A 15,576-nucleotide genomic window follows, 5' to 3' on the forward strand; every position below is an offset into this window, starting at 1 on the left:
GACAAAATACCAGTGGCAGGGGAATAGCCCAGCATAAAGCTGGTAGTGTCCCAGCTGAATGCCTTTCCCTAAATCAGAATTAAAGATGCAGACCTGGATTTTCCCAAAGCAAATACTACTGTGAACTTTCTATTTCCAGATTATTACTGACAGTTACAGTATTCTGTCGGCGATACTGCACACTTGAAAATGCTTTTCTCAGTACTTGATCTAATAGTCACACCTTGAGAGAAGAGTCTAGATACAGCAGAGTCATGGTAGCACTGCAGAGCAAAGCAGGGAAACAATGTATGGAAAGAAGAAGGGACATTAAAACAGATCATGAAGCTTTACACTGGAAAGTTTCTTGTATCTTGTATCTTATAACACGCTGAGGAAATCTGTCCTCAGAGACACATACGGAGAGCAGAGGGAAGGGTGGCCAGCAGAGCTTCCAGTTTTGGGGGTCCACAGGGTCACAGAAAGAACATCCCCAAAATGCAAGAAGGCAGAGGCATACATTTTTTCTTAATCTGAATCTTCACTAAATGACAAGAATAGGTCTGGGAAGGTCACACTGTGTCCACCACTGGCTTCAGCAAACACTTTCATGCTTCTCCTCGGGAAGCATTCTTAGCACAGACCGAGATGAGTGTTTGAATAGAGGGATTTAGACAAATACGAAATGAATATATTTAAAACTAAGTCAAAGGAATTCTGCACCATTTTAGACTTTTTTAAAGATGTCCCCACCAGAAATAAGTGGGCCATCATATTCTGTCTTCATTAGAAGAGAGACCAGGTAATTTCTTTTTCTTGATCCAGTCCCATCTAGCAGTCATTCCCAAGGGAAACAATGCTAGACAATATTTGCTAATGAAACACAGTGAATTAAAGCTGGCCGCTTAAGTCATTCTTGACTTTATTTTACTTCTACCAGCTATGTCAATGTCATACTGTACTAACAGACCTACTGATTTCAAAGCTACGCTGTGGGGGATAGGGTAGTACTCAGTGCCAGCAAGTGTGGCACAGTAAGTGTCCAGTGAAAAGAGCCAGAAAGCTCCAATCACAGCCCAATCCTGTGCCCCTTTCCATGAGACCTGCTCACCATTGCTGGAAGACAGGCTTTGTTTTTTCCTTGAAAAAGGAGAAGGGGGAAAATAGAAGTGAAAATAAAAAGACAAAAAAAAGAAAAAACTTGGAAAAAAACTTTGGAAATAAAAACCCATGCAAAACAGTCTTGATACCCTGCACCAGTCAGAATTAGATAGCATAGGTACAGGCAAGAAATAGGCCTGGAATTGTTGAAATTATCAAAATTACTGGATATCTACACTCACTCACTCCATCACCAAAGTGGATGTAGTGTTTTGTAATTCATTCACCCTGAACACACCAAGGATCAGACCGTAAGCAGAACAATATAAAACCCAATTAAGATAGGTAAATTATATAGAGACATTATCTCTTTACCTAGTAGAGATCAAACCAGCAAGTTTTCTGTGAACTGCAGATAATTTCATTGCTATATTTCTATAATATGCACTAGAAGGAAGGGGAAACATCTGAAGTTATTTTTATTTCCCGAAGTCTTCTGGCTATACTGTATGAATGCTGGGGTGGGTCTGGCATTGTCTGAAATGTGTCAGGGTCCTTTTGCATAGCCTCATTTCCTTCTTCCTGTTGCTAGGATGGATAGTTAAGCATGAAAAGCACTTGTTTACAGTACAGGACCATCCTGTTAAGCACATGAGTTCTCCTCCTCCATCTCCTTTTAACCAGTCAAGGGTGCAGTTGTGTTTATGCTGAAGCCAACAGCACAACTCCAATCAGAGGTAAATAAGAAGAGGAGCTCTCAAGAAGTCCAAACATATGTGGTACTCTGACCAGAAAAAAACTTTTATCGTGCAAAATTAATCTCTAGATATTTGCAGAAGTCATAAATCCATATGCCTCAAACAAACTCTTGCCTAGAATGAAATTAATTAGAAGAAAAGTAAAACCAAGTCACCTCTCATCCCCTTATTCTAGGAATCCTAATATAAACATTTTAGATTAATGTATGAGGACAACTCCTGTACCTTCTTCCTGCCCCTGCCAGAGGCAAAATACACAAGGTACTTGTAAGCTTCCAGGACAAGCATCAGTCTTCCTCTCTGGCCTGGCAAGGGCAGCTGCAGAACTGGCTGGAAAGACCCTGACTCAAGAATTAAAAGTCATAGACTGGATCCATGCAACTGAGATTCAAAACTCAAATAAAAACATGAGAAGATACATTGTTGCTTTTAACTACCACTTAGAAATGAAACTTAACAATAGCTCCACGTGTTTAAAACAATGCCTCCGCACTTCCTTTTGGTAAAAAAAAATAATAAATCTATTAACAAACCAAGTTATTTTAAAAAAAGATAAAGAGATCAGGAAGTCCTAGAGATTACAAAAGTTAGCTCCAAATGCTTTGATTTCTATGAACTCACAGATTAAAGGAATCTTCACAAAACAGTAACTACATCTTCTTTTTGCATATACTACATTCCACAATCAAAGAATCTCAGTCCTAATCAGGATCCCACAGGCAAACTGAAGTAGTAACCCACAACCATTTGCTAGAGTAACATCCATCCCACTTCCTGGCCATTCAGCCTTTCTCTTTTTTTGTTGGTTCTACGGAGATGAAGATCAGGATGCCTACAGGACATCAGTAAGGACACCTGGAAGACAAGATAGCAGGCTACAGCTGTGGAATCAACAGAGGCACCTAACACTAACTCCGTGTCCTGTCAGCCTGCAACAGTGTGGTTGCGAGACGGATGCTTAATCAGTCTGGCACTGAACTGTTGATAGACTCGTACTCAGAGGCTCGTTTGAAATCTGCTTGCCTATTATCCTCAAGTTCACTACAAACAACCTCAAAACATAACCGGACTCAGAGCACTGTTACTGATTTGCTGCTGGGCATTTCTTGATCAGGGCATGGCAATTCAAACAGATCACACTTACTCCTGTAAAAACATAAAAGCATTTGTAACTCATGCCTACGATAAAATCACATTCCCCAGTCTTCCAATTCACACGTGTTAAGTACTATGACACATCAGGCAGAACCTTCTGACCTGGTCGAATACATTGTTTAAATGTAGTTGTTTCTTCAATACTCTGATTTTCCCGAAGAGAACAGGGGTATAAAAAACTAGAAGAAAAAAAGACTGGGGAATCACTAAGTGCCCTTGACTGGGAATAGAGCTCATTAGGCTAATGGCAACGCATCGCTCAACAGCTTCTCGGTTATGGTGGAAGTCAGTCATTGGTGGTGGTTTGCAAAAAAGAGGAGGGTGTGATAGGGCACGTAAAACTGCCCGACTGGAAACAGCATCGCCTTTCTGTTTGCCTCGAGAAGGTGGCGGAGGGGGGTGATGCCGGCTGGCGGGAGGTGCTGCTCCTCCACCGGGATCAAAGCCTCCGGGGATGACACCAGGGCTGGCCACCGCCGCACGGGGGGAGCCACCGGGCTCCTGGAGGCCATCGGGCTAATTGCGAAGAACTTCAAAAGAAACTCGGCGGTTCCCGTTCCGCAAGGACTCCCGGAAAAAAAAAAAAAAAAAAAAAAAAAAAGAGAGAAAAGAAAAGAAAAGAAACGAAAGAAAAAAGAAAGGTGTGTGTGTAAAAGAAACACCAAAAAAGAATGAGAAGAGATGAGCCTCGGTGCCCTCCACTGCCAGCGGCCGCACCCTGCGCGCCGTTCCGCGCCCGCGGCACCTCCGCGGCTCCTGCCCCAGGCCCTGCGGTGTAACCCCCTCGGCGCGCGCTCCCCGACCGCTGCCGCAACAGACCGCGCTCCTCAGCGATGAAAGTCACTCCGGGCTCCCGCAGCGCGCCCGTCCCACCTGGGGCTGCTGCCGCCCCGACGGGCGCGCTTCAGCCCCGCAAACGCGGACGGGCCGGCGGGACGAAGACCCTGGCTGCGGATGCACCGCACCGCACCGCGGGCCAGGGCAGCCGCCACCCGCGGGAAGCCGCCTGCGCTCCGGCCAGCGCTGTCTTTTCGGCCGGTGCGGGGTAACAAAAGAGGGACCCCCAACACCCAGCCCGCCGCGCTGCCCCCGCAGCACCTCCCGGCAGCGCTGTCTGCGATGCGCGGAGCGTGCGCCTCCGGGCGCGCAACCGCCCCCCCGCAACGGGCAGGGCGGGTGAGCCCCGAGCTTACGTGTGAGGATCATGGTGTCCCGCCTGCCGCGCCGCCTGCGTCCTGCCCGCCCGCCCGCCTGCCTGCCTGCCTGCGCGGCGGCGGCTGCAACTGACACCCGGCGCGGAGGCGCGGCGCGGCCGCCCGGCCCCCTCCGGCGCCCCCGCCCCCGCCGCCCGGCCCGGCCCGCCCCGCCCCGCGTCCCCCGCCCCGCCGCCCGCGCACGGAAAGTTACGCGCAGGCAGGCGCAGCCCGGGCAAGCGCCCACCTGGTCACGACCCATAAGTACAGGCGGAAAGTGACCCCCTCCCCGCTGCACACCTCCACAAACCAAAGGCAATGTGGTCGAGGACGACCTAACGGCTCCTGCCCCCTTTGCTCCTGTGGGATTTTGAATGGCTGTCGGCTATGGCAGTGCGCGTGTGGGCGATAGTGATGTCTGTAAAAAGCTTTCAGCAAAGCTCTAAATACTTTTTTGCAGGAAACGTGCAAAGAGTGCCAACGGGGACAGCAGCACTTGGTGTTACACGTTGGTGAGGGCTGGGCAGGCCTGTGCAGCCCCAGGCGTGGGGGATGCTGAGCCTTCAGTCTCAGCAAGCTGTGCAGGGTGGCCAGTGGATGCTGGCCAAGAGTGCTCTGAAACGCTGAAAATGCCTCCACACCGTGAAAGTCTCAGCCTGGACCTGGATGGAAACCAACAAGTGTTTTCCCTATGGGGACCACAGCAGGGCCATAGGCAGGCATGGCTTGCAGACAGCAAAGCAAAGCCTTGGCTTCATAACTCTGTGCCTGGGAGTCCCTCCCTACACCATTTACTCCCCTGTATATTTTGCAGAGATTGTTCAGATGCTTATTTCTTGGCTGTTGCTCATGTTCAGGGCTTCAAAATGGCACAAAATAGCCACTTTTGAGCAGCTGCCAAACTGTCAGCATGGAAAAAGTACTGTGAAATTCTGAAAATATCTGGGTCCCATCAAAGACCATGATTGGTTCATTTTCTTCCAAGCCAACATCGTATTTTATACTTACTGGTGTTATTCTAAGATTCAGTTGTCATTTCTGTCAGATATAGGGTATATACAGTGTAGTGCCTGAGCAGGCAATTTGCTGAAGAATAAACATCTCCCCCTTCTCTAGGCTGCAAACTGTGGCCAGTTGGCTATTACAGTGTTGTTTCTGGAAACGTCTACGCAGCTCCAGGTCATTAATTAACTTTAATAGCCCAGAAAAGGATGGAACGGCACTATATCTTCAGGCTTGACTTTACATGTTGCCTGCTTAATCGATTACCTCTTCATATCTAAACTTGTACCGGCTCTTTTTGGCATAGCCACATTTACCTGCACTTTTGAATGCTTCTTGTAAGGCACCAGGATATATGTTTACAAGGTTGGTCAGGCCCGTAAAATGTGAATTCTTAACTCGACACAAGGAAGACAGATATATGCTATGCCCCAGCTGTTGAACAGAGAAGGTAATAATCCCAGCCTAATTGGCTTTCTGTCTGTATTGTCTATAGTTTTATACAGTTTGGAGAATAGGGAGTGATGGAATAATCATGACAAGAGATGGAAAATGCTGGTTGCACATTGTATGTGATTTTCAGTGTCTGAATTCCAGAAAATAGAAAAATCTCCAATAAGCGTCCTCAAAAGGAAGGGGGGTGGGGGTGGGGGGGTGGGGAGGAAGAGACAAAATTGTATCCAGAACACGTGGGAAAGCATGCTGGTACTAAGGCATTTCCATCACAGTGACAATGCAGGAACCAGAAGACCACCGTGTGTCAAGTTAATACTCTCAGTGAAAAGCAGGGTTTATTCTTGTAAACGTGGACTGCCTAGGCTGCTTCCCTAATCAAGCCTGCATCTCGATATAGGAAGCTTTTGTATAGGACCCACAGGAAGCTTTTGAAGAAGAGCAGAGTGGATTTTTACTCTACAGAAAAAATGAGAAGGGTTTGGAGGACCTGGCAGTGTGAAAGGGAACTGAAAAAAAGCTAAGAATGAGAGGAGGAGACATGCAGAAGTAAAAGTGAGAGGGCTGTGTGATAGACGGAAAACAAGAATTTGAAGTCAGAGAGTTTTGTTTGAGGATTCTGAAAGGGTTGAGTGATGAGATCAGTGAGTACTCAACAAATGTGGCCCAGACACAGAAGATGAGAAGCTCTCAATAGTTAAATCAAGGGTTAGCATTCTCAAGTCTACCACTTTGTAAAATAGCATGAATGATGATGCTGATGCTGATAAAACACTATGTATGTGCTTTAGTTCAGCCATCCTGTTCTGCTTGCAAAGCTAATCAGCTCCCACAGCAAAGGAGGAATCTCCATCCTCATTCAGTCTTTGTGGATTCCCTCAGCCATGTCAGAACCAGTGACTTTTGTGATGGAGAGGTCTGTCTGCTGGGATCATCGCTAAATAGATGCTGGAGGATTATCACTGACCTGGATTAGATTCTTGCTGGTAATCTGAAAGAGAAAGGCTTTGATTCTAGTTTGTTATCAACCCTTGAAGACAGGCAGTCTCTCTGGCTCACATTTTAACTTGGAATTCTATAGGGCTGCTTAAGCAGGCGTATTTTTGGAGCTGAAAAGCAAGGAGCCAGTCTCGCATTCATTGTAAAACGTGCTCAGAGGAGCATTCCACCTGAGGCATGGGTGTTCAGCAGGCTACAGCCGCCCTCACTCATCGGGCTTTAAAAAAATCAGTAGAGCTTTGGCCTTTAATATTTTTATTTCTTTATATCTCTGGCTATGCAAAGATCAGGCAGCTGCCTGAGAGAGACACAGGATTTTAGAAGTAGCCTGGCTAAGAGGATTGTTTCTGTGGAGTACTGTTATCCTTAACGCAATCAATGAGCTCTTGCTGGATGGTAAAGTGATTGTAAAGGATTGCCCGACAGGCACAATTATTCACTTTAAAAGGTGAATTCTCCTTCTGTTGTAAGTGCATAAGGAAGTGATTCGATTCGGAGGATGGCATCTAATAAGAAGGACTTGATTGTCTTCTGTTCTCCCTCCCAGGCCCAGATGCCTTAATGGTTAACTGTACCCTTGTCATCCTTTTGCTTCTAAATAGTGCAGTACACAGAGAACTCCCAATTTGTAATTAGTCAACTGACCTGCTGGTACAAACACAGGATTGTCAGACACATGGTTGCAATTCTAAACGCTAGTATTAATATCCTCTTAGCAGCAGCATGATAGATGATAGAGCTGTTTCAGCCCAAGTTTCCAGGCCTCTGGCTCTAGGTTTGGATTCCTTGTCAACTGAGTATTTGTGTGTAGCATTTCCACAGTCCAGAGGACCTTCATGTTCCAACCATTGTCAGTGAAATAATTAAGGCTGCATTTTCTAGCATTTGACGTTACTGAAAGTAATTACTTAAAGGAGTCTGTAATTGTTCAGGCCTCTTGAAAAAGAATATTTGCATTATCACTTCTCAGAGATCAGTGGTACTAAAAACACCTTGCTTTCAGAGAAGGAAAGCTAGTGTTTCACCTACTAGAGAACCACGAAATAGAAGAAAGCATCTTTCCAAAGGACTTTTAAACAAAATACATAGTAAATTCATTACATAGCATAAACATAGGTACTGCTCTACTGTTTGTAATTGATGGGCGCGCTGTTGTAGAAATCTTCCTTTAGAAATAAACAGTATTAAAAATATTACCAGCTCATCACGTAGAGAAGATTCTTACTTATATTTGATCCCAGGCGACATTTAGGGTTTCCCCCCCCCCTTTTTTTAAACAGTAAACAATAAAGAAAATTAACCTTGCCTTATTCTTTGTGGTGCATATAACTGTTTTGAAAGAAGGGATCAGTGAGCAATATGGTTTTGTCTGCTTTTGCATGCCTTCAAACACCATGAGTTCAACAGTTCAGGCTGAAAATGAAATTACCAGGTTCACACTGTACTTGAGGAAGGCTCTATTATATGGATGCACAAACGTATAAGAAATAAAAATTGATTGACAAAGATACAGTTTGGTAAAATATAAATACAGATAAACAGGAGCAGGTGGAGAGGAAATAAATATTTTCATTCTGTTTTAAACACAGGGTAAACTACTTATCTTACATGGAATACCACAGGTTTATAGAAACTGGTGGAGATGGAGGGTATCTTTTCCATATTGTGTTTAAGAAGCTGTCACTAGTGATTTATTTTTTGAAGGCTGCAGAATTTTCTCCTGTTAATGGATCAGCCTTCCCTTCAATTAAAAGCTGCATTTTTACATTTTAAAAAGTGATTCACCTTTGGAAAAGTAACCAACTGAATTTATCTTTTAAGAAGGTAGGGAAAGCAGGTTTGGGTAAACTAAACCTTATTTAGAAGAAATACTAACAGAGGGTAATTAGAATTTCTAACCTTTGATGAAGGCTCAGAGATGATCCAGAGTAAATATATTGCTTGCGGCACATAGAAAAAAATCCTGCTTCCTTATACTTAGAAAATTCAGAATAACTTTCTTTTGCTGATAAAGACGGCATCCATAATCGATCACTGCTTCACAACAACAAATCTGAATCTGACATTATCAGGACTAAAACCTTTGCATGTATGTGGTAGAAGTGGTTGTGTCAGCGAGACCTAATGGATGCACAGGTCACAGAGGCCTGACTTTAACACTCTCCATTAGAGAAAGCTGTAACAAAGGTTTGGCTCAGCCAAGGCACCATCCCTAGGTTTAGCTGTGGTAGCTGCCCTGGTGGCAGTGTGGCAGCAGAGCTCTGTGGCACCCGGGGTCATCCCTGGCCCCTCTCCTCTCTTTGTGGTCATTTGAATGGCAGCAGCTGTGCCTGGATTTGCACCCCTGCTTCTCTTCATCTGCGCTTACAGGTCATGCTGTGCAATGGAGTGGGAGAGGAAGACAGCACAAAGGATGCTTTTACTCAAAATATGTATTACAGAATGATCAAAAGATGAGCAACTTGATGATGGTGCATAATGGAGGCAGGATATATATATCAGGTTTGTGTTGCTTGGGAAAAAAGAGGGCTTTTTCCAACGAGTGCTCTTGTTTTCACTCTGTCTTCTTGTGACAGAAGCTATATTATTACTAAATCAACCAGCTCTTCCCTCTTCTTTTTTAAGCAAATATATTTTACCTTCCACCTCTAAACCCATAAGTTTCCAAGGCATTTCAATGGTAAGATGCGTTGGGGTTTTTTTAAACCTCACTCTGTGTTCATGCATGACCTCCAGTCTAATGAAGAAAAAAGGTCACAGACAACAGTAACCTTCATTAAAACAAGATTTAAGATGCAAGTTGCCCACTAAAGTAGATGAAAACTGAAAGACCGGTGCCTTAAACGTGTCAAAACAGTGGTTATAAATTGGTTTATGAAGCACCTGTGTTGTTATAATACACATGAGATGCTAGACTTTTCAGCATGATACCCTGGGACAGACCATGTCAGCCATGCAGTGCCCAGCTGGGGTTAAAAGGAGTAGAAGGGAGAGAAACCAAGTTTTCTCTCTCTCTCTTTTTTAAAAAAAAATAAATTATTATTGTAAGTAAAGGAATGATGAACAATAAAAAATTTCCTTTCCAGAACAATTTTTTTCTTACTTCCATCTTCCATCTTGTTTGATCCAAGGCTTTTTAGTTAAATGAACTCTATATTCATTAAACCTGTTTCCTCTGGAGGAAATAGGCACATGCATCCACCTGGACCAGTTGACCCATTATGTGAAAGACTGCTGCTGTTTTAGCCTTGGGGAATCTCCAGGACTCAGGAAATAATTTTAAACCTATGACTCAATAAAGCACAATAACTATGGGAACTGGAACACATACACTGTGATGGCTAATTTCACCTCAGCATTCATCAGGGGACATACTAGCTTGATGCTACAGTGTGGAGAGTAGCTATTGTTAACGTAAAGTGAAGCTACAGAGACAGCGAAGAAGGAAAACATATGTTAATAAATTCAGTGAACAAAGTCAGGCCTGGTGTAAATCAGGAGAGATTAATAATCCTTCTTGGTCTTGTTCTTGACAGCATGCTAAGCTGAGACTCAAAATACCTATCTGCAGTCTTGTCCTGTTTTAACTTACTGGGCAGCCTTGGTCTTTCCATTCCCTTTCTCATACTTCTTTTTTCCCTAGATAAAATAGGGAGAATAATACGTGCCTCTTTTGCGAAGCCCTTGAGATGTACTGTGGAAAGCACTGCATGAGATTATTATGCTGATACTGTGCCTAATAAAAATGCTCTTGAAGACTGCCAGTTTGACTACTTCTTTCATTGTCCATGCCTGTGTTCTTTGCTTATTGTAACTGAAAAACAGCTTACAACAGCAATTACCTTGTGTTTTACCGGGAGATGTATACATGCAGACACTTACTTAAGCCCACTTTAAGTAACTTGCTGGAGTGTCAACACCCCTAATAATGTCTGAGGAAAGATGAGAGAAGTGGAGGGGGAAGCTAGCTGTCTTGCCAGCAAGAACAGAGTTGGAGAAGATTTATTAGGTGTATATTACCCAGATAAATGTGATCCTGACTTGAATGAGAGCCAGCAATAGCAAGGGGAGAGGGTCAGACAGAAAGAAGTGGCTGTTTGGCCTTCGTCAACAGATTCGAGACCTGACGGGGATTAGGAGGAGTAACAGAATTGTTGGGGTGTTCATTCGTCACTCTAAAATTTAGAATTATGAATTCTGAATGGATGGCCAATTTAGCTGAAAAATGCTTCCTCCTCTATGCTACATTTCTCTTTCTATCCCAGCATGTTACAGAGAGTAAGAGTACCGTATATTATTTGTGAACATGATACAATACATAGAAGTGACTGACAAGTTAATAGGAGCTTGCATGTTTTAAAAACAAAGACACATATTTTGTTACATGACCACAAGAAAAAGAAACATGGAAAGTGGTTAGTTTGCTTTCATATTTCAACACTGTCACATTATGAAGGGCTACCTTTTTTACTCTGCTTGTTTCTGAGGTTTTACTTTTGCCTTCATATCATTTTACAGAGACATGGTGAATGAGTTTGTTCTTGAAAGAGTGAATCTCTCATGTCTAACCGTAGCCCAGAGCAGTTTTTTAATATCTAAACTGATTTTTTTTAAAGAGAGATTCTTACCATTCCTTATTACTGAGAATATATGAAAGTGCATTATTTTTACTAAAGCAAACATCACCACCACCACCCCTCCCCAAAACCAGGGTCCTCTCATATTCTGAAATGCCTTTTTTTTTCATTAGACTTCAAAATGCAAAGACAGGTAGCAGCATTGGAGGATGCTTCTATCTAAATCTCTTTGTCCAGTACAGCTGACAAACTTGAGTTGCCTGGCTGTTAATATTGAGCTTTACAACAGTTCTGTCACTAAAGCAATGTAGCAAACCCTTCACTCACTTCCTATTATTTTAGATAAAAAATGCTATAAAACAGATTCTCTGCTGTGGTAGATGGTCATTTTTGAAGCCTCAGGTTGCACAGAAATTTGCAAGAGCTAAGGAGCTATCTGTGTAATTCAGGTAAACACAATTTATTCTAGTGTAATGCAAATTTACCTTCCAGATAACAGGCTTAGTCATTCTATAGCAAGTTATTCACATTTTTATACACCACCTTCAGTATAGCAACAAATGCATCCTGAAAAACCCCTTTCTTCTTCTACCACCACCAACTGTCCAGCTGCCCTGGTACTGTGATATGCCCTGTGGGGATCTGACAAATTACATATCTGGAACAGATACAGCTCTAATGTTCTTAAAAGCCTTTTGCAGTTGCATTCTTTGGGTCTTTTGTTTCTGATGGTTTTACTGAAGATTCATTAATATATATGATGTGTGGTACAAGACAATAATTGGATAGGGAACCTAATTATTTCTTCATGGGCCCCAGTTTGCACAACATTATTTATAGGATGTGGTGCTAACAAGGGTATGGATCATTTCTGGTTTTGTACCTCTACAATGAGAAGGGTCTGTTTTGAGAAAAAGTAACATAGGAGAAAAAAGTCTGATTCACCTAACCTGCTTTTTGTTTGATCACAACTTCAGAGAGTTCAAGGCAGCCAGGAACATACCTGTGCTAGGATCAGTGGGGCAAGTGATTAACGTTGATAGGATGTCTTGCACCTTTCATGCTCAAACTAGAACTTTCTCTCCTTTGAAACAAGAGCCTTTACATCACTCAGTAGAATTATATTTCTCATGAGCAGCATTAGAGTACAGAAATAGTCACAATTTTCTTCGCTGAGGAATCTTTATTTTTTCCAGATATAGAAGGTCTATTAAATCTCAAGATTAACAGTTTTCCTGGCATCTGATTTTTAGCCAGGATGTATAAACAATGACATGAAAGGTGTGTATGCAGAACTTTCTATCTGATTTACCAGTAGCTCTTTAGAATCTGTCATGCATGTCATATTGACCTTACAAACTTAATTACCTAAGCTCTAAGAAACCACATGCTTGCCTCTCAGCACCTTAATGTAAATCAGTGACAGCACTAAGAAAAAGCCCTAACAAAAGGACATCCTGAAACCTCCTGAAAACTTAGATTCTAACAGGTCAGAATATGGAATTTCTTAGTTGATGAAGTGAATTGAATTATTTGGAAAACATTTGGAAGTAAAAGCCACATCCGATTTGGCCTAGGGTGTAAGAATCCCGTGTGTCAAAAAATTATGAGCTGGATACCCCAAAATCATAGACTGTCTTGAAGTTAATACGTTTTAAACATACAGTTTAGAAACTCTGTTTTAATATCAAAGACAAGAATTTTATGTGATTGCCAACATGCAAAAACTGAACCAAACCTAAAAGTTGGTGTTCACCTTTATGTTAGAAAGATATCTGAAGAGTTTGATAGCTTAGCTCCTGTGCTATTTCTGTTGCATTTCAGAAAGTTAGCTGACTTCATCGTGATTTGGGCCATGCAGAAAACTCCCTGGATAGCGTATAGAATGAGAACAGGGACAATTAATCCTTAGCTTTGGTTCTGAGATAGCAAGCTATTGCCCACCAAGACAAACTTTTAGCTAACCTAGGATTCTTGGGTGCTCCATCTGTTTCTAAAAGGCAGAACAGTTTCCTGCATTACTTTTTCCCCCCCTAGGTCATGTAAAAAGCTTTGTGTCTGGATTAAGAATTTCTCATCTTCATGTCTGTAGCACCTATGCTAGGTATTTCTGTCACCTGCTGACAGTTTCTTCACCTCTTTTCTTTCATTTTCTTTCCTTCTGTTTCTCTTTTCTGCTTCTTTTGCCTCTACATAGCTAACTGCTACCAATAGAGATTGCAAGGGGTACAAGTTTTCTGCTCAGTTCTTTTCCTCATCTCCTCCTCCTCTGGCCAATGCAAGTGGAGAGCAGGTGGAACATCAGATCCAGAGCTGTTGAACAGTGTTACCCAACAAGTAAAAAGAGAAAAGCAAACAAACCAAAATAAAGATATATCTAGTTTCTAGGAGAAACTGGGAATCTAGGTCTAAAAAGGAAAAATATAGCAAGACTGAGAGATGAGATCACTGCTAGACTGAGTGAACTGTGAGCAAACCACATCTGCAATTGTACAGCTAATGAAAATCTATCAATTAATGTAATGTTTCCGTGGAGCCAGGTGATACTCTGTGCCCAGAACCCTCGGATATGAATAAACATAGTAAATGAAACAGGAAAGAGAATGGTCTCAAATTATCCTGCTGAATTTCTGCTAGAATTGCTTTATATAGCGATTAGTTACGTTAGGGTGGAAATCATCAGAGCACACAAAGTATAATGTAAAAAAAATTGAGAGCTACCTACTGTTTTATAGCTACTCTATAACATAGTGCAGAGCATAATGGAAAGTTCAGACAATTCCAATGGATTGGTCTGCTTATCTTGATATAATATTTGTCATCTTGCATGATCTCCTTTCTTGATTAGAAAGGGCTTTATTTATTTCAGGGTAAAATGGAATTTAAACCTTGTTCCTACAAAATCATGTATGCAACTCCACTTGGTGTGAAGTGTATATTGAAATTTGAGTGCATCATGGCCTTAGTTTTTAGGTGATGGATTTTCAGGCTCTTTCACAGACCATTTTTGTGATCTCAACCACACTTCATTTGAAACTCTTATTCCATCAAGAATACTTCTCAAGAATGAAAAGCTGATGCTTTATCCTCTGGCCACTTGTACCTACTATTCTGATCTGGCTGATAATGCCAGAAATCAAAGTACAGATTCTCAGAACAGCAAGGCTTTTCATAATGATCTGTCTGCATGAAAAGTCCATGTGTCAGCTAAAATGAATTTCTAATAATGCTTGGCACTGAATGAGTGACTTGTCTCAAAGGAGTGCGCCAAGCACTGTTTATCTGATCTTTGTAACAGTGAAATAGTTTTCACCTATTTGAATGATCTTTGTCTTAGCCATCTTTATATCAAGAAGCTTATACTGGATATGATATCCTCAAAATCAACACAGAGATTTTTTTTTTTTTTTAAATAAGGAAATAAAAACACACTAGTGATACTTGCACTGGTGTGCTCAATAGCGTTTCTCTGTTGTGCAGGGAACAAATTTTTCTGTGCTTGCCTAAAATTCTGGAGAACTTTATGGTACTTTTTAAAGCTAGGCAAATAAGTTCTGCAGCTTTCTCGATGTATGAGTTTAATATATCTTTTAAAGATGTTACCTGTGATGTCCTTTTTCATTCTATACTTAATTACTCAGTGTCATTTTCAGAACATGCTACTATGCAAACTCTGTGCAATGCCACAAACTTGTGAATGTGGCTCTGCAAAAAAAAAAAAAAAAAGCAAAAGCAAATAAAGGCTTTTAGTCAGATTTCTTTGTAGTAGTTTGATGTAGACTGTGTATGCATGTCCTGTAAAGAAACAGATATGCTCTCTAAGACTGGTTGAGAAATGAATACCTTTATTTGGTTTAGATTTGAAATAGTAATCTGAAAAAAGAAATGTATGCATTAAAAGGCTATTTAGTTATTCTTGGTTCATATAGCAGCAGTTTTAAAAGACAAGCATTCCTTCATAGGCTAAAGATGAATCAAAGTACTCCGATTCCTGTAAAAATGTGTGTCTCTACAGTCATAGTTTGTTCTGGATCAATTCCAGTGCATTGTGACGATGTGAGCTAGAAAGGGAAACTCAAGAGGGTATTTTAATCACTTTTACCTCTTTTAACAATGTGATGCTATTTCCATTGTTCCTGTTATAAAAATAAGTAGCTGACATTCCCCAGAATTGATTATTGTGTTTTAGTCAACAGATCAGCCATCAAGACATTGCTGCCTACCAGGAAAGGGAGTGGAAAGGAGCAGACAGAGAAACCTCAAAGGAAAGGACAAGACACTGTGTCTTTTGTCTTTTGTTCCAAGATGGAAATAAACTGTCTCCACTTTTGATAAGCCCTTCTTTTGATCTTTGTTTGC

At 41.9% G+C, this 15,576-nt stretch overlaps 1 protein-coding gene across 3 annotated transcripts in view; it reads right to left on the bottom strand.

Annotated features, from left to right (window-relative positions):
• Window positions 1–15,576, bottom strand: part of DLC1 (DLC1 Rho GTPase activating protein) — a 230,751-nt gene that overhangs the window by 35,040 nt on the left and 180,135 nt on the right. Inside the window, exon 1 of one of the 3 annotated variants that reach the window (XM_055702779.1) lies at window positions 4,187–4,281. The exons of the other annotated variants lie outside the window; for them this stretch is intronic. Within the exon in view, the coding sequence (XP_055558754.1) occupies window positions 4,187–4,199 (13 nt within the window). The 5' untranslated portion in view covers window positions 4,200–4,281. Of the gene's footprint in view, window positions 1–4,186; window positions 4,282–15,576 lie in introns of those variants that run through there. 3 annotated transcript variants of the gene reach the window in all.

The sequence above is a fragment of the Falco cherrug genome, chromosome 1 (genome assembly GCF_023634085.1).
Source record: "Falco cherrug isolate bFalChe1 chromosome 1, bFalChe1.pri, whole genome shotgun sequence".
Taxonomy (NCBI): Eukaryota; Metazoa; Chordata; class Aves; order Falconiformes; family Falconidae; genus Falco; species Falco cherrug.